This window comes from Myotis nattereri (genome assembly GCF_964212035.1).
Source record: "Myotis nattereri genome assembly, chromosome: 1".
NCBI lineage: Eukaryota > Metazoa > Chordata > Mammalia > Chiroptera > Vespertilionidae > Myotis > Myotis nattereri.
This window is the reverse complement of record NC_138075.1, coordinates 60,604,709-60,624,758: the sequence shown is the minus strand read 5'-3', so window position 1 is coordinate 60,624,758 and position 20,050 is coordinate 60,604,709. Positions and strand designations below refer to the sequence as shown.

General features: G+C 42.6%; 2 protein-coding genes across 2 annotated transcripts in view; one reads left to right on the top strand and one right to left on the bottom strand.

Moving 5' to 3' along the window:
• SHC4 (SHC adaptor protein 4) overlaps window positions 1–20,050 on the bottom strand; it is a 106,797-nt gene that overhangs the window by 24,100 nt on the left and 62,647 nt on the right. The window contains 2 exon segments of the mRNA XM_081088786.1: window positions 10,223–10,274; window positions 11,966–12,019. Coding sequence (XP_080944912.1) covers window positions 10,223–10,274; window positions 11,966–12,019 — 106 coding nt within the window.
• On the top strand, window positions 15,813–17,716 carry EID1 (EP300 interacting inhibitor of differentiation 1). The gene has a single exon (XM_081113973.1). The coding sequence runs from the start codon at window positions 16,067–16,069 to the stop codon at window positions 16,631–16,633; it is 567 nt and encodes a 188-aa protein (XP_080970099.1). The 5' UTR covers window positions 15,813–16,066; the 3' UTR covers window positions 16,634–17,716.

Here is a 20,050-nt window from a genome sequence, read left to right as displayed (position 1 = left end):
GGAAATCCCTCTCCCCTCCACCAGGGGCTGGAAATCCCTCTCCCCTCCACCAGGGGCTGGAAATCCCTCTCCCCTCCACCAGGGGCTGGAAATCCCTCTCCCCTCCACCAGGGGCTGGAAATCCCTCTCCCCTCCACCAGGGGCTGGATGGAAATCCCTCTCCCCTCCACCAGGGGCTGGATGGAAATCCCTCTCCCCTCCATCAGGGGCTGGATGGAAATCCCTCTCCCCTCCATCAGGGGCTGGATGGAAATCCCTCTCCCCTCCATCAGGGGCTGGAAATCCCTCTCCCCTCCATCAGGGGCTGGATGGAAATCCCTCTCCCCTCCATCAGGGGCTGGATGGAAATCCCTCTCCCCTCCATCAGGGGCTGGAAATCCCTCTCCCCTCCATCAGGGGCTGGATGGAAATCCCTCTCCCCTCCATCAGGGGCTGGAAATCCCTCTCCCCTCTATCAGGAATACCATCCCAGCCTTGGTGAGAGGTCGGCGTCATGCTTAAGGCCTTGCAATATGAAGGTTTCATTGAATTTGAGGTTTCGTAAGAATGGCTTAGAAAGAGTCCTAAGGATGACTCTGTCTAAGATAGAGGCAATGTCTCGTGGGAAGTTTTTTAAGATATATATTGGTTAGTATAGCCGGAACAATTGAGGAAAAGCTTGATAACGGTTAAATGGGTACAAGGATGCTGTAAAAACTGTCAGCTGTTCTCTGAGAATAGGAAAGGATTGAGTGCACAGGGAATCGGGTTAGATACTGGGGAAGCATCATAGGTCCTGGGGACCCTAAAACCAACCCTGGGAGAATGAGAGAATGGCTAAAGGGGACACGGGAGGAGCGGAGAGATGCCTGACTCTATGGAAGGGCTTAACTGTTGACGTGGAAGCCGGATTTTATGCTTTGCAATGTCTTGGAAAGAATGTTGAATTCACTTAAAGTAAGAGGCAACTCGTTCACCTGTGTTTGAACTTGCAGAGTCTATAATAGGAGGTTATGGTAGAACCTACACTGGTGTTTCTTAGCGAACGTTGATAATCATGCCAAGAAATGTCGGATGTTGCCCTAGCCATTTTGGCTCAGTGGATAGAGCAGTGATGGTGAACCTATGACACACGTGTCAGAGGTGACACACGAACTCATTTTTTTGGTTGATTTTTCTTTGTTAAATGGCATTTAAATATATAAAATAAATATCAAAACTATAAGCCTTTGTTTTACTATGGTTGCAAATACCAAAAAAATTCTATATGTGACACGGCACCAGAGTTAAGTTAGGGTTTTTGAAAATGCTGACACACCGAGCTCAAAAGGTTCACCACCGCTGGGATAGAGCATCGGCTTGCGGTCTAAAGGGTCCCGGGTTCGATTCTGGTCAAGAGCACATGCCCAGGTTGCAGGCTTGATCCCCAGTGGGGGGCATGTAGGAGGCAGTCGATGAATGATTCTCTCTCATCATAGATGTTTCTCTCTCTCTCTCCCTCTCCCTTTCTCTCTGAAATCAATAAAAATATATTTTTTAAAAAGAGAAATGTCAGATAATTGTCATTTTAGGTTAGTTGGACATTTATTTAAAGGATTTATGTCTTTGAATACTTTTGGAAGGGATGGGGGGCAGGGTGCTATTACAAAATCAAACAACGCTCAGGTGTCAAATCCCCAAGAGTTATTGATCATTTTTTATAAAGTTGTCCCTTTAAAGAGCAACCTGGATCCTGAAGTAGACTAGGAGCTATTTACAATTTTGAAAACACAATTGAGAATATCTATAAATTTATATCCTTTCTACCAAAGGAAAACGTTTGATCTATCTTTAGACTGACATTTTATGGCCCCTTCTTTTTCTCTACAGTAGCTTCACATAGCGACCAATGAGTAAGTGTTTCAAAAATATGTTTTGATGGAATAAATTCTGATTTCTCTGAATCACATAAATAATTCTACTGTGAGAAATTGTCTCCACTTTTATTAAAATAAGACCTACAATGAGCCCCAATAGTGGGGCAGGTCCTTCCAGCATTGAGTGGTGCAAGTGACTGCATGATCTTTGGGGAATGCTCTCCTCCTTCCTGGTCAGGCCTCACAGCCTCAAACCTACAAAGTGCCCTTGGAGATGTAGCCTCTAGCTGAGCCGAAAAAAAAATGTGTGTTACATTGTGATTTAAAAAAAAAAAAAAAGTAATTCATTTGAATTTTTTTTTTGTTTTTCATAAATTCTTTGTCCAATTAAACATGAAGACCAGAAATCATATGGAAATGGAGACAACAATTTTTGTAATTTTATTATTTCTTAGACTCAAGCAGATATCTAGAGATAAACATGGGGAAGATAATGAGAGAGGCAGAAAATTCAAACATAAATGAACGAATTAATGAAAGGGGGAAGGAAGGAAGGAAGGAAGGAAGGAAGGAAGGAAGGAAGGAAAGAAGGAAGGAAGGAAGGAAAAGAGGGAGAAAAGGAGGGAGGGAGGGAGGGAGGGAAGGAGAAAAGAATGTAGGGAGGAAGGGAGGAAGGAAAGGAGGGTGACTAAAGCGTGCCTCCCATGAGAGGATGAGAGAACAAGGATGGTTAAAAGTACTCTATGAAAAGATTCAGATCCAAGTTCAGGTTCCGATTACACTACAATCTGTGTGACCCCAAATAAGCTGCTCTACAGCAAGGCCCTCACCTGCTGAGGCAGGGCGCTGGGGGATCTCTGAAGTCCCTGCTGCTTTATAGGACTTGCACCCTTCCTGGGACGCAGTCCCTTACACCCTCTGCGGACGGAGCAGGGCGAGGCACGTGGGGCACTCAGGAATGAATGCATCGACCAACCCCACCGCGTCCTCCACCACTTCTCTTATACCGCTAATGTTTCACGTCTCTCAACTTTTCTCGTTCTGATACGCTGAGGGTTTGGTCCTGTTCCCAGGCTGAGGCTACCAACCTAAGTGTCTGCTTCACTTTGGATAACCTTGCTGTGGCCATATTACTTTTTTGAGAAGATTAAACAGAAAGAAAGAAAACCAGTGGCTCCTGTCTCCATGAGAGAAACAGCACTGGACCAAGAGGCTGGCCTGTGCAGAAGCCCGGTGCCGCCTCAGCGCTCAGGGAACACACACGTCTTGGTGGCGCTCCTGCTGACAGGACATGCTGCTCTGTGGATATGGTCTCGGCTCTTTTTTAAGCTGGTCATGGGCCAGAATAGGGATGGGCTTTAAATCACATACAAATATGCCCACTTGCCCTAACCAGTTTGGCTCAGTGGATAGAGCGTCGGCCTGCGGACTGAAAGGTCCCAGGTTCGATTCAGATCAAGGGCATGTACCTTGGTTGCAGGCACATCCCCAGTAGGGGGTGTGCAGGAGGCAGCTGGTCGATGTTTCTCTCTCATCGATGTTTCTGGCTCTCTATCCCTCTCCCTTCCTCTCTGTAAAAAATCAATAAAATATATTTTTTTAAAAATATTTAAAAAAAAACACAAAAAACAAATATGCCCACTTTCCAGGGTGAGACAGGCCTCCAAAAGCTCAGATAAGTGGCCAGTTTGGCCAAGAATTGCCCAGTCTTTAGCTAATGGAAGGAAGAAAGACAAGCCTATAAAAAGTCCCAATTCCCAGAAAAGAATTTTCAAGTGATCTGATAACTTTGCTTGGAGAACTGAGCTTTGATCTCCTTGACCGGAATCAGATGAAAACCTGGGTTCTTTTCACTCCACTGGCAGCCAGATAGATGCTGGGGTATCAGGTACTATATTAAGCAAAATGTGAAAAAATCTTAGGTTCATTTTCTTTTGTCTTTTACTTTGGGTTTCCTAATGAGATAGTCATGAACAAAAGGCTGATGCTATTCTTCAAGGATAGCAGGTTATTCTTTCCTGATTTATATATTTTTTTAATACACAAGGTTTTTTGGGTTGTTTCTGGGTTTTGTTGTTGTTACTAGAAAACAAGAAATTGAAAAGTGCAGCTTCTCAGATTAACCACCAGATGGTGCTGTGGGGTCGAAGCATGGGGTCCACCATCCCTACGGAAGAAACCAGCCTGCAGAAGCAAGCCAGTCAGTCCATACTCAACTAATGTGAGCAGGGCAGTAGTGCATGTATTTTTGTAACTATAAACATAAACCTAAATAACTGGGTTAAGTTAAATTGGTTTTACTATCTTTCTTTCTTTTTTTAACTTTCTTCAGAGACTCAGAACCATGGCCTTACTATATGGGCAGGTACTCCAGGTAAATTGGGGCCTCTTCACAAACTAGATCCAGAGAAAATGTTAACTCTCCTGGATAAGAGGGGAAGAGACTTCCTCATTTGTGGCAATTACAGGGGCAGGCTGTATTAGTCACTAAGCAAACTCAAAACATTCTTACTGGAACTTACCTTTTCTCCAGAAAAGGCCTTTTATAAAATGACAAGCTCACCGAAGGGTGAGCCAAGACGGGAAAAAAAGTGGCAACTGCCCCGACTTGCATGCACTAATGCTAAAAGTGAACCACGCAAGCAGGAGACAGTGGGGACATTCCAGATTATGAACATGAAGCCAGTCTCCTCTGCCCGGCTCCACTTCCTATCAGCCACGTGCTCATCCCTGAGGCCCGGCTCCTGCTGCTGCTACCAGTCCACTGACATCATGCTTCCCAGGTGACCATGGCCTGTTAATGCTGGCCTGAATGGCATTTTCCACCTTCATCCACTTTAAACTCCTTTTCAGTATGAGACATTCCAGAGTGTCCTCTCCCAGAGAACCTTGCTCTTCCTCCTTCGTTGCTACTCCTCTCCTGGTTTTCTCCTCTCCCCTGACTACTCCTCTGACTCTCCACTGTCCCTCCGCCTTCTCCCGCTCCCTGACACCCTGTGCCTCTTCTTCCTGGTTCTTCCTTTGGTGACCTCACTCATCCTTAGAGCAAAGAAGTTGTAGTTTTTCCAAGCTCCTACAGAAGGCATAACTCATATTCTCTCTATGGTGTTTTCTTTCTTCCTTCCTTCCTTTCTTTCTTCCTCTCTCTCTCTCTCTCTCTCTCTCTCTCTCTCTCTCTCTCTCTCTCCCTCTCTCTCTCTCCCTCTCTCTCTCTCTGCCTGCTTCTACCCACCACTATCACCCTCTCACCCCCAGGATTCTCCTGTCTGCTAAACATTTCCCCCTGGATGAACCAAACCCACTGGGTAATTTCTTAACATTGTCTTTCTGTTCCCATTATTTTTGTATTTAATTAAGAATTCAAAAACACTTTACCTTTTATAAATGTAACAAATATTCATTGTAGTTGTTTTAGATAAAAAGGCACCAAGAATAAATTAAAATTACATAAAGTCTTACTATTCAGAGATAACTACAACTAATATTTTGGCATGTGCCTTTCCAATCTCTTTTCTATGTGTATTTACTTCCAAAAATTTACCGGGGCTCATATTTTACACATTGTCTCATAATCTGCTTTGTGCACTTAATAATATTGTGAATATTTCCCCATGTCATTATTTATTCTTACATAACACTAGCTTTAATTGCAGTACAGTAGGACAGTCTATGAATTCATTTAAATAATTTGCTATTCATTAATATTGAATTTTTCCCATTACATAAATAATATATGCCAATGATCTTTACTGCTTAATCTTTGTGCATGCCCTCATTCTTCCCTTAGAAGTGAAATTGATGGTTCAAAATTATTTTTTTAAAGTTTTGATGCAAATTGTCAAATTGCTCTGCAAAACATATGCACCCACACTCCTGCTAAAGGTGTTCAGGAGTAACTGCTCCTCTACGCCACATTTTACCTTTTAGCGATGTTTGAAATTTGAAGATGAAATATGATATCAAATTATAATTGTGTGCCTTTGCTTGCTAACGAGGCTAAAATTTTTTAAATTTTTAAATGTTTCTTGGACCCACGCAATGTCCTTGTATAAAGCTGTGCTCAGGATCTGGAGTCGGTCGGTGCTTATTGGCTGGTGAGCTTAGGAAAGCTACCTCATTTTTCTCAGCTCCAGTATTTGCATTTGTAAAAAGGAATAATTGTAATATCTACCCTCCAGGGTTGCTGTGAGGAGGAAATGAGACAGTGCAGACAAAATGCTCCTGGCATATGAGAGCACGCAAGAAATGGTAGGTTTCTTTCCCTTTTGGGGGGCCCTATTTTCACTGGGTTTTTGTCTTCTCTATTTGTAAAAATCCCTGTTTCTTTAGTGGCAATGGCACTCCAGACCACACAGGATAGTAATAATAACTAACATTCGTTTAATACTTACTATAAGCCTGGCACTGAGATACTTGCACTGCATACAGTAGCTCATTAAATCTTCAGGGCTATCTGATTTCTATTTCTTTTATATATATATATACTAGTGTATATATACACACACATATGTTTTTATTGATTTCAGAGAGGAAGGGAGAGGGAGATAGAAACATCAATGATGAGAGAGAATCATTGATTGGCTGTCTCTTGCACGCCCCACCCTGGGGACTGAGCCCGCAACCCAGGCATGTGCCCTGACCAGGAATCGAACTGCAACCTCCTGGTTCATAGGTCGAGGCTCAACCACTGAGCCATGCTGGCCGGCCTGATTTCTATTTCTTCATCGGCCCTCATATCTGAACAGTTCCCAAGTACTACAGTATTAGTTTACCAATTTGCCCAAACAGTCCCTTCCTCCCCAGGGCAGTTTAGAACTAGTGAGATGGCCTCTGAACTAGACTCTACGGTTCCAGACTGCTTTTCTGCCCAAGATCAGTGTCACAGATATAAACGCCAGAAAAATTATCATTTTACCATTGCAATAGGATGACAAAAGCCAGAGTAATTTTTATAAAGTTCGGAATCTGCAACGTTCTGAATGACCCAGCATTCTAACCCCTCCATAATCTGTTTCTGGCCTATCTGCTCAGCCATGGCTCCCCTCCTTCTACCTTTTCTCTGCAACCCCGCCTTGAGACACACACACACACACACACACACGCACACGCACACGCACACGCACACGCACGTGCACACACACTCCATCCAAACACATAATCCCAAGTTCTCGCCACCCGGCTCTGTGGCCGGTGTTTCATTCATTTCTCCCACACATCCTGACAGCACCTCTACGTTCCAGGCACTGTCCTTTAGGCGCGCCCCCATCCCATTCTCTGTGCACATCCTACAGGTTATGTTTCCCTCTCCCACTAAATGCTGAGCCCATGGTGGCCAGGAATTGTCTTTCTTGCACAGTGATTAGCTCAGCTTCTTGTGTATTTGTATGTAATCAGTAACTGTCAGTATCTCTGGGCAGAAAGTCAAGCCCAGAGGCTCAGGTGAGGGGACAGGATTTAACCTGCAGGGGTATGCGAGCAGGGGTAGGTAGAGAACAGAATGGCTACTCACAGAGGTTCTATAAACCAAGATAAGAGAAGGGGCAAAGGGATAGGAAAAGGAGCATTAAGTGATGGAGAGGTACTAACTTTCAATCCAAGAAAATTACCCTACGTTTTTTAGTCATTTATCTACTAGATAGACCCGTTTCCCTAAACAGGAATGATGAGGTGAGGAGGGAAAGAAAAGGACGCCTCTGTGTGGTATCTCAGTCACTCCTCCCAACACCACCAGCAAGTAGACGTGCTATTCCCACCTAAAGGAACTGAGGTCCAAGGATGCGGAACCACTTGACTAAGGTCCTATGGTGAGACGATGGAAGAACTAGGATTCCCACCCAGTCTGTCTGGCTCCAGCATCTTTCTTATTTTCTATACAGTCTGAGGCTAAAGAAAGAAAAAACTGAACCCTATTTGGACTGTCTCTCAAACCCCAGCCATGAACTCAGTCAACAGCTCCCACAAACGCCTTTTCAGAATCCCCAGACAGGGTCCCTGTGGGTCCCATTTAAGCAGCGGGGCGCTGATGAGTTACTCAAACACCAAAGCAGGCTCTCTCCGAGGGAATGAGCCATATCGCCATTGTCTCTGCCTCTCTTGTCTCATTTAAGCAAAGGGGATATCTGCAAGCAGGCAGGTCCTCTTTAGCCATTGCCCTCAGCAACCAGCATTAATCCCTGCATTTCTCTCACCATTTACTGAGGAGCAATGACCTGCCCAGAGATATTTGGTGCCGGATGGCAAAGTTACTCAACATCTAGATTTCCTGATTTGTTCTTCCTTTCACCCTGTCCTTTTCAGCTGAAGATCAAAGGCCTTGTTGTTCAGAGGCCTTCCTAAAAATAGGAGGCCGTTCTTCGCTGGGAAGTCAGGGCTTAGTTCAAAGAGGTTGCTCTTTTCTGGTATCCTTTGTTGTGCTCCCTTCCTACACCCCCGGCTCCCTTCGCTGGTTCCTGTCTCTCCTGCCCACTTATCTGTTCTTCATTATTTCATTCAGAGTTAGCAAGCCCATTTCAATGAAGTGCTGCATGGAACTCACCACCTGTTCCTTCCTCTTCATCTTATCCGGGCCTTGTTCTTCTGGCAAGCATTTACTGAGCATCTCCCGGCTGCCAGGTTCGGTGCCAGCAGCTGGTCCCCACACTATCGTTTCTGACCATCACAACAGCTTCCTGCGGTAGGATCCCCCTGCCTGGAGGTTTCGCTCTGACGCCCCCTACTGCATCCTGCTGCCCAATCGTCCTGAAACTCTGCTTTGTCAACAGCCTTCTCCACCCGTGCGCCCGCAGGATTAAGTCCTGCTCATTAACTCTCTTCTATGTGCCCTCTCGATGCCTTTTAGACATGTTCCTTCACTTACAATCTACATTCTACTGTCTCCTATTCACTTGCTCCCCAGCATGCCATATAGATTTCTGTGGGAAACTGATATAGGGTTGAGCCTCGGACTGACCTGCTGGCAAAGTCACAAACAATTCCCGGCTTAGAGGGCACAGTCCTCTTAGCATAATTAGGCTTGGCCTTATGATACTCCCTAGATCTTATCCGGGAAGCTAAGGGGCTGAGGAAGTGCCGGAAGTATAACCATGGTGTAAACAAGTGAAACTCACAAGAACAAAAACAAGTGAAACTCACAGAACAGTGTGACTTTGGTAAACAAGTGGTAACCACTGCCTTGTTTACCGTTCACTATAAAAAGCTTGGTGAGGCCTGAGCACAGGGGAAGTCCTTCCTCTTGAGTTGGACTTGCCGCCTGGTCCCCCAATATTCCCAAATTATCTCGTGTCTTTTCTTTTTCATTTGTGTGCGGCTCCTCTTCCAGACCCGAACCCGAACCACGCAGGACGTGGAGGGGAACACTTACGACAGATTTCCACCTCTGAGTCTCACAGCTCTTTGAATTTCCAAATTCCACTCCACATGTATTTAATAAGCATCTTGGGGCAAACTTAGCGCTGGGATGGCAGGGGATGCTGCCCAACTAATGGGTTCTGGTTAAGGAAGAGAAGCGTCCTCATCACACCCATCCCTACGCGGAGTCCGAATGATCCAGAGTGAGGGATGAGAAGCAGTACTAACCATTCTGTCTAGAGAAGTCCCATGACCTAAGGAACATCAGGCCCTTGACCCAAGGTGCTGCTAGGATCTGAGTTTCTTGGATCCCTTGCTAAATTCTGAGACAAGACATCCAATCAACTCATTGTTCCATTCACTCAGCCATTCAACAAAAATAGTTATTGGGTACCACCTATGTGCTAAGCATTGCGATGAATGCTCAGGGGAAAAAACAGTTCTTGCCCTCATGGAGCCTTTAGTAGGAGACACAGACATAAAACACATCAATAAGTGAGAAAATAAAGGAATAAAAATGTGGGAGAAGTGTTAATAAAAAGAGAAAGTGCGGCAGAGTGGGATAGGCTGACTGGGGAGAGGAGGCTCTCAACCAAAGCCCCTCTGAAGGAGAGACATTTAAACTAAGATTCGAAAGAGGAGAAGCCAGGCACTCAAAGTGACATGCCAGGCTCTTGAACAGCAAGTTCATAGGTTCATCACACACACATGCACACAGCCACTCGGGGGCTAATTATCGGTAATTCATTTGTCCACTGAAGATGTCCAGCTCTTTCTATCATAGTCAAAACAGCTTTTCTTTTGATTAAAAAAATAGATAAGACTTTTGGTTTATGGGTCTCTCAAATGACCTATGTATATATATTTTTTTCTACTTTGCTCTACTATTTATTTCCAACTCAAATTTACATAGTATTTCCAGAACCCAGTACAGCACTCTAGTGATCCTCATCACTCTGTATACTGAAAATAGAGGCTTATCGCTCTTTAAAGTTGGTATACGGCAGCTCTTAAGAAAATCTAGAAGTTGCTTTCCATACCTCGTTGATTAACTGGATCTTTAGCTACGTAGGCAACATAGTCTGTAGTATCCTATAAAAAAGGGAAAATGATTGCATTTAAAATAAATGGATTGTACTGTTGAAAGATAAGAGTACATTTAGGACATGATACTAAGTCAAGGACTTAAATATTAAGGTTTCTTTGTTAAAGAAAAAAGGAAAGCATCTTAGGAGGGAACATAAATATACACTTATATGATTTAGACATTGTGGGGTCCACTTTCTCTGCCCCTTGTGGAGAGAATCTGAAGATTGAAAATTCAGAGGCAGACCATGTCACTAAGAATAAAAGAGAATGCAGGTAGGTAATATGCTAGGGCATATATTCTTAAAAAATGATTAGGGGCTGTGACTCTATCCTGTGTTGAGTCAATACCAGGGGTTACCCAATCACAAAGGTGTCATAAACTTGGATGTGGGTGGCATCATGATGTCCCAGTTGTCCAAACAGACACCATGAGCATCAGAAAATAATTCCATTAAAGAAACACCTTGCATTTTGTGATTGTTAGCTTGCTTGCGTGCAGTGCACATTAACTTAAGGAACAATAAAGCAGAAATACAAGCATTTCTTTGATCAAGATAGAGGAAGGAAAAGTCATTTATTAAAAAAGAGAACCCATTGAAACCTAAGGAGAGAGAGAGACAGAGAGAGATAGAGATAAGAGATGAGAGAGAGAGAGAGAGAGAGAGAGAGAGAGAGAGAGAGAGAGAGAGGGGTGTGTGTTGCTGGCTTTGTAAAAACTAACAAACAAAAAGCCACTTGGTAATTCTGATTTTTATTGAAAACAGCAAGCTGATGAATGGTAACAAATTAAAGATGCTTTTTGTTATCTCGGTTCTCAGGGAAAAAATACACACTGCCATTTGAAGATTAGAAGCATGACTCTCTGGAGGGAAGATGCAATCAACTGGCAGGAAATAAAAGCCCGTGTCTGTAATTCCACCAAAGACAATCATTTAATAACCCGCAGTGAATCATACAGGAAGCGGATCTCAGGATCTGCATAAAGTTTCTTGAGTCATTTTAAAAAACAACAGACTCCTAGGTAAAGTTCTCTTATGCAAACAGATAAAAGGTTTGAACTGTCTTGTAAATATGGAAGTTCGTATCTCCAGGCTTTGTTTTAATATAATTTAGAAGGAAGGCCACACTTGCAGGGGGCTCAGCTGCTCTTCTGAAAGCTAAAGAGGCACTGTGGTGCCAACAATGGTGCCTGGCATATTGGATGAGGGGGTCGAGGTCGTGGGACCTCTGCAGACCCGTTTCCTCATCTTCAGCGGAGTGCCCAACAGTCTCTGAGCTCTAGGATTCAGTAACTGTGACTATCCGGGAGCACTTTAAAGCATGTGAAAAGTAAAGCACACATATGCCAAATCCAGCTGATGAGTAGCATTTGCCTGGAACTCTCTGTGGAGAAGAATTCTGAGGGAGGAGGGGCAACACACGTATGACAAGTTTGTGTTTCATGACTTTGATGTTACCTGCAAAAAGCTTCTCAGATGATAACTCCCTGGCTATTCGCTCGCCTACTAATCCAACTATTTAAAAAATCAGTGGTAGGATATATTTTGTCAAACCCAACTTTTTAATTACCTGTTACATGTAGCTATTCACAAATTCTAATAAGATATTTGGAAAGGACATGTAGTGGCTAACATGCTTTACATGGATGTTCTTATAACTCTTACAAAAAAAGGCTTTAATGAATCCATACTTACAGGATCCCCTCCAGAGGCAAATGAAATAGACTGCATATGATGATTGGCAATAATCTGGAAAACATAAATTAAACATGTATGATGCTATAAATTCATTACTCCTAGCTACATCCAACCTAACAGTAATGGACATGCATTTGCTTGGTCAGCATCCCCGTGGAAACCACTCCACCCACATTTTATAATAATCTCACTCAGACCATGAGATTTCAGCTGGTTTCGACATGCCCATCTCATTGCCTCTCTCCTTACAGGTGGACACATGACCCAGGCCTAGCCAATCGGGAAACATGTGGATGTAGCAGCGCCAATCTAAGTCTTTGGGGAGAAACTGATATGGACAACAGGAAAGGATACATCTCTCTCTGCCATTAGGGACCATGTCAGCCCAAAGCTTCGGTGAGCCATCTTTTGCTGGCATGTGGGAAAATCCTACTGGAAAAATGAAGCTTTCCCTCTGGAGAAAATCAGCTGACAATTGGAAAATAGAAAAAAATAAGATGGACAGCTGTCAGAGGGGTGGGGGTGGGGAGGCTGGGTAAAAAAGGTGAAGAGATTAAGGCAAAAAACAAAACAAATACCTCATAGACCACAGTATGGTGATTACCCGAGGGAAAGGGGGTGGGGCAGGTAAAAGAGGGTAAAGGGGGTATAAATGGGGTGGAGGGAGACTTGACTTGGGGCAGTGAACACACAATACAATGTACAGATGATGTATAATAGAACTGTATACCTAAAACCTACAAAACTGTATTAACCAATGTCACCCCAATAAATTCAATAAGAATAAATAAATACTCTGGTTGTAGCATTTGTTTCATCATTAAAACCAATACAATTCCTGTCCCCCTTTATCATTTTTCTAATTTATTTTTATATAAATTGGTTTGAATTGGATTTTCAGTCATTTACCACCAAAAGTATCCTAAGAAATTAACACTAAGATTTCCAATATGAAGTAACATTATTCAAGTGAACTGCATTATTTAACTAAGAAGATTATCTCTTTACTTGAGATTCTAGGATCACTTGTTCATAATCTCCAGGGTGAAATGACCTATTTGCAGAAATGTATTTGTCATACTGTTTTGCGGGTTCATTAAAATATCAACTGTGCACCTATTAACTAGTCCTGTCTTCAAAAGTGTTTAATAGAATATACTCAAGTAGCTTATATAAAATGACCAAGTGATGCTACTCCTAAATGTATATGCAACAGGATTGTGTAAATGTGTGCACCAAAAATGTGTGCTAAAAACATAAGCACTGCCCTTTTCGTAATAGCCCACAACTGGAACCAGTCACAATGATGACTATAGTGATATTCAAGCAATGAACTACTACACAGCAACAACATGTTTCTTGGGCAAAAGAAGCCAGACACAAAGAAATATAAGCTGAATTATTTCATTTATATAAAGTTCAAAATAGCCAAAATTATTTTATCCTGTTTGAAGTCATGATATTGGTTACTTCTGGCGCAAAGGAAGAGAGAGAAAATGGTTTTCTGGAATTATAGTGTGTTTCCTTATCTGGGTAATAGTTACATAAGTATGTTCATTTTGTGAAAATCATTATTATGTGTGCAACTTTTCTATATTTATGTTTTCTACTAGAGGCCTGATGCACAAAATTATGCAAGGGGCTCGGCCCTCACAGCCCCAGCTTTGTCCGGAGGTCTTCTGGAAGGTCATTTGGCTATCCGGTCTAATTAGCACATTACACTTTTATTATTATAGATATTTACATTTCAGTTAAAATGATTACTAAAAACAAAATCAACATACAAAGATCAATGTCATTCCTTTATGTCAGCAATAGCCAATTAGACACTGTATTTGGGGGTAGAGGAGGTAAATTTACAAAAGTATAGATAAATCTAAAAAGAACTGTGCAAAGTTTTTTTTAAAAAAACTTCATTGGAAGGTATAAATACTACCTGAATAAGTAAAAAGTAAAAAAGATACATATCACCTTTATGGATGAGAAGATAATATTGTAAAGATGCCAATTCTTCCCCAAATTAATCTGTAATTTCCATGCAATTCCACTAAAAATTCCACCAATGTCAATCAGGAAACTTTTCATGCTGCTTCTAAAATTCACATGGAAGAATATGCAAAAAAAGCTAAAGAAAATTTTTAAAGAACAAAGAGACTAGCCTGGCTGGTGTGGCTCCGAGGTTGAGCATCGACCAATGAACCAGGAGGTCATGGTTTTTCCAATCAAGGCACAGGCACATGCCACATTCCGAAGTTGTGGGCTCGATCCCCAATAGAGGGGCGTGCAGGAGGCAGCTGATCAATGATTCTCTCTCATCATTGATGTTTCTATCTTTCCCTTCCTCTCTGAAATCAATGGAAATGTGTTTTTTTAAAAAGAACAAAGAGACTAGATTTTCCTTATAAGCAAGACATATTATAAAACTACGGATTTCATTAGAATACAAAGTCTAAAAACAGACACATATTCATGGACTTTAAGTCTATGATAAATGTGGCATCTAACAGACAAAAGGATAAGTGATTAAATCAGTGGAGTGGCGGGCTTATATGGAAAAATATATAAATAAGTCCTGTCGTCATACTATCTATATAAATAAATGTTTGATTCATTAAAAAATCTACAAATACATCAGAAGTCAGATAAAAGATTATGCTTGTGATCTTTGAGATAGGAAAACCCCATCTTAAGAAGACAAGCCAAAAATCCCCTCAAATTAGATTACATAAAAACTCATTTTAAAACTTTGTATTAGAAAAGACCCCTGAAACAGGACAAACAACAGGAAGAGAGAATATATTTACAACATGTAAAACAAAAGTATTCATATAGTCAGAGTTTATAAGGAGTTCTTATGTACCAATACGAAAAAGAAACAAACCCAAAGTAAGGCCAGTTAATTTTCAGAAGTAATACAAATATTCAATAAACATTGAAAAAATAATCGATGTCTAAGAAATCAAGACTATTCAAAATAAAACAAGAGACATTAAATTGATAAAACTGTCCAAGTTCAGCAAAATCATGTGTGGCAAGGGTGTGGATATTCTCAAACACTGCTGGCCAGGACTTAAATTTGTATAGCAACTTTAGAAAGCAATTTGACAGTATTTATTAAAACTAAAGTATGCATACCCTATGATTCCACCTTTCCATTTCCAAATACTGTATTTATTCTAGAGAAACTGGCATATGTGGACGTTCATTTAGCCAGTTTATAACATTAAAAAACTGGAAAATTATTTTTGCATAGTTAGGTCAACCATAGTATAGTTATACAAAGGAAATGCTATTAAGCTAAATCTTTAAGACACTGCTGAGGGTTTGGGTTTGCAAACTGAAGACAGTTATGTGAGACATTAAAAAAAAGACATTTCCCACGAGGACCTAAGACCCATGTAAATGCAAAGAAAAAAAATTTAAAGCATACACATCAGATTTATAATAATGGGGCGTTACCTCTTGCAAAAAGAAATGGGACCGAGTATATCCTCACTAGAACTTCTTTAAAAGAGCACGGAAAATATATGCTTATTTGTGAATTTAACTTTTCCTAATGAGGAACATCGAAAGAAAAGAAAAAAGGACCCATTCTTAGCATGTTGCTTTGTGGTTGAGAACACTGTGCGGTTTGCAGGCGTGGACTCAGGCGTCATCTGCGCAGACAAAAGGTGGTGGAAACCCCGGAGCAGGCGCGCTGGCCGGGGGTGGCGCAGGAGGAGGGGCCCGAGGAGCCGGGAAGGAAGCGGGAACGAGGAGGAGGAGGAGGATGCGCGGCTACAGAGGCGCGTCTTTCCCAGTTTGTAGCATCATAAGCAGCAACACTGTTCGGTGACACGGGGACAAAGTAACGCTCTTGCAAGCGCAGTCTTTCTAAGCATTCCTTTGATCGGACGAAACACAGACCTCCAAGCCACGCAGACACCCCCCCCGTGAAAGAGCGGGCGGCCGGGCGGAGCGGCGCGCGGGGCGGGGGGCGGTGTCTGGGGGTCACCCTGACGCAGGGGGCGCGCACGCCGCCGGTGCACGCGCACACCCGCACGCCCGCCGCGCCGAGCCTGCAGCACACGCCCTGCCCGAGCTTGAGCCGCTGGCGCCATGGCCGCAATGCACGAGCTGTCCGAGCTGTACCGCGAGAGCAATGACCTGCAGATGGATGTGATGCCCGGCGAGGGCGACCTTCCGCCGATGGAGGTAGGCGGCGGGAACCGGGAGCCGTCCCCGAACCACCCCCGCCACCGGGGCGCGCCTGGGCCCGAGGAGGAAGGCCCGATGGAGGAGGAGGGGGCCCAGGCCATGGCGGCGGCCGCGGGCGACCGAGGCCTTGCAGGCCGGCCCGACCCCGGGGAGCTGCCAGCCGTGTTCGCCGGCCCCGAGTTTGAGGCCGAGGAGTTCGACGACTGGGAGGACGACTACGACTACCCCGAGGAGGCGCAGCGGCGCGGGGCCGGCTACCGGGGCGCCTCCGTGGCCCTGGACGAAGCCAACAAGATGTTTCTGAGAACGTCCAGCGCCGGGGAGGCGGCCGCGGACGGCGGTTTCCAGATGCATTACGAGAAGACCCCGTTTGATCAGTTGGCTTTCATCGAAGAGCTTTTTTCACTGATGGTGGTCAATCGCCTGACCGAAGAGCTCGGCTGCGATGAGATTATTGACAAAGATTAGTCAAATGCGGTGGAAGAGGAGGAGGCCACTTGAGGAGACGCCCAGCATTCCACTGTCTCTGGGGTTCATTCCAAATGGTTCCGTGCCAATGAACAACTTGATCTTCAAAAAAAAATTTTTTTTGGTTTTGTTTTTCAGAATAGAATAGGGCAGTGACTGCACAGTTGTGAAAAAGAAAAAAAAAAGCTGTTAAAGGAAAAAGGATCTTAGGACTGTTGAAACCGGTTTATCCTGAAACACCTATGGCTTTGACTTCGCGATTGATCCCGATTATCTTCTTTGCATTGGGAAAAATTACTTCCACATCCACTGTGAGGAATGCTTCTGCAAGGATGCGTCGTGACCAAGACACACTGCCAGCCCGTGCGAGAGCCCACGGACGCTAATGACGTGAGAAAAAGTAACGCATCCAGCGTGGACACCAGATGTCTTTTGAGTTTATTGGACAGAAAGCCTATTGAGAAAACTTTGAAGATTCCACTTTGTGATCTGTTCAAGCTGTAGGTAGCAAAGGCTAAATTTTTTGTGTATTAATAATAAGGTGAATATTCTTAGTATCCCAGAAGTATAAGCAAACCCCAGAAGAAATATGTATCATGTGTATTACATCTTAACATGTTTCCAAGGGCATCTGAAATTTTATTTGTACATGTATCTTGATCATTTATAAAGCTATTGTGATCTGTAATTCAAGAAAACTCATTATCTTGACCATTATTTTTAAAAGTAAAAAATGAAGAAATCCTCAGTAAATTTTCAAATTCAGACATTAAAATGTATGTGAAAGTATAAAGAAAACTATTTCTAATACCTTCATATCCTAGAGGAATTTTGTTTTACCTTTAACTTTACAGGGAAAAGACTGGTGGGACTTCATCATGAAAGAATTGTTAAGTGAAAATTGTCAAGGAGAAGAAAGGCCCTACATTTAAAAAAGACTTTATGGACAGTTATGCCGTCAACCTTTAAAGGTTTCAAACCTATCCAGAAATTTCTGAAGTTTCCCTCTGTCTCCTCCTCTAATTAAGCTTGTCATTGGTTATGCACCAGCATTTGAGATAATAAAATTTCTTGTTCTGTGTATTTTGTTTGACTAATAATTAGTATGCATACACACTTTATATACTATTTTTACTGTATTCTATATCATTTCATTATTGCAGCCACTTATGATTTAAATTTAACCACTGCAAGGGAAAGTGTTCCAGCTTCAAATATGTGATTTGTAAATTAATTTGGGGAAACTAAATTTAGTAAATTCCTATAAGAGAATGTGCCAACCTGGGAAAACCTGCCCTATAGGTGAGCATGTTACTGTGGTTATTTTATTAAGGTTCTAAAGTTCTATGATAATTCTGTCAGAAGGCTGTGGCCAGTGAAACAGTGTATCGGCAGGTCTTATGACCAATAAAGAGATACTAGATGTTCCTGCTCCATTATGGCAATAAAAGACACATCTAATACAACATGACAGCTCGGGGCCTTAGGGAGGGGGGTGGTTTTCTGTAAAACATGGGGCTGACAAGGATGATCATAATAACACTAGCTTGGTGGGCAGGAAGAGAGAGATGGGGGGAAAATTTCAACTTCTTAATCCTGCCTCCTGCGTGCCTCACTTTCACTGCATTTTCAGACAGCTCATAGCTGCAGTTAGGTGAGTCTGTGGGTAAGTAATCAATTGCCTGTGTGATGTGAATGAACAGTACTGGGAGGGGGGAGGGGGAGGATGCCAATAGGCGATAGGAAAGAGACACACAAAAAAACAGGTTCACGAACCCAGAGATGTGATTCTATTTCTCTGGGACTGACTGGGGAGCAAGAGGAGGGGGAGGGAAAACCAATCCCTGTTGGGTTTGAAGGCTTGTTTGGGGGAGAAAGACCTGCATTCTGCAACTGACTCCTAGTGGTTGTCTGTTGGTCTTAAACATAGGCAGTGAACTGAGAGATCACTGAAATTAATACTTGTTACCTTACTGAAGGTATAAAACGTTACCATTTTTAACACCCCTGTTAGGAGTGTTAAATGACTTGTGTTTCTATTATAAACCTTATCACAGACTGGACCCAACCCACCTGATTCAAATTTAGGCTCCACTACTTACTAGCTTTCTAAGTAGACAAATTACTTAATATTTCTGCCTCAGTCCTCAATTGAAAATAGGGATAATTTATATATTTATTTATTTATATATTTATATATATATAATTATATATATATAATCATTTAATGGAAACTAAAGAGATACATTGTAATAGAGATTAGGAAAAACAATATATCTCTTCATTTAATAGGTACTAAAAGGATTGTGGGAAAATTCTGGTCCTGGTTTTGTGTGGGGAGAGGGAATTTAAGCTTATGAGTATGTAGTGTGAGATTTGGGGAGCATTTTCTGCATCTGTTCATAAACATTACAAATGCTTAAATCAGATATCCCACATTGGCTGCCCTAGGGACAGATCTGTTTTGTTTGGCTCATACTTATAATTTTAATTTCTTAATTAAAGACCAATACTTCATACTAGAGCAGGGGTGGGCAAACTTTTTGACTCGAGGGCCACAATGGGCTCTTAAACTGGACCGGAGGGCCGGGACAAAAGCATGGATGGAGTGTTTGTGTGAACTAATATAAATTCAAAGTAAACATCATTACGTAAAAGGGTACGGTCTTTTTTTTTTTTTAAGTTTTATTCATTTCAAACGGGCCGGATCCAGCCCGCGGGCCGTAGTTTGCCCACCCCTGTACTAAAGAGAGCAGTAAAACTCCCAGGTTTCCATCTTTTTTCTTCAAAATTAGGAGATCTGGCAGTCCTTGACCTACAGTGACATGGAGAAAGCACCTGTCTCACCTTTACATGGGGAAGGTATTCTGTTTGCCATGTCCCCCAGTGTTGTCTCTCTAACAGGAGTCAAAGTGGCACTCACTGTTTATTGTGCTTGCACCACTTAAAAATTTTTTAAAAAATATATTTATATTGATTTCAGAGAGGAAGGGAGAGGAAGAGATAGAAACATCAATGATGAGAGAGCATCATTGATTTGCTGCCTCCTGCACATTCCCTACTGGGGATGGAGCCTGCAACCTGGGCATATGCCCTGACCTCCTGTTTCATAGGTCGATGTTCAACCACTGAGCCGCACCTGCCTGGCACAACACTGGTTTTCCTTGTGCTAAACACTGCATTACCTGCCTGGACTCTGTAAATATTTGAGACTAAAGAATGTCTCTATTTCCTGTTTGTTTGTTTGTTTGTTTTAACCCTCGTTACCTCTTTATTACTCTTCTCAATTTCAGTAGCTGTTAGAGCTGGTTGGTGGTAGGAGATGTAAAAATGAATAAAGAAACACTAAGAATGGAAACTACCGAGCCTGACATTTTTGCTTAAGGCCCTAAAATACTGTATATTAAAGTATGTCAA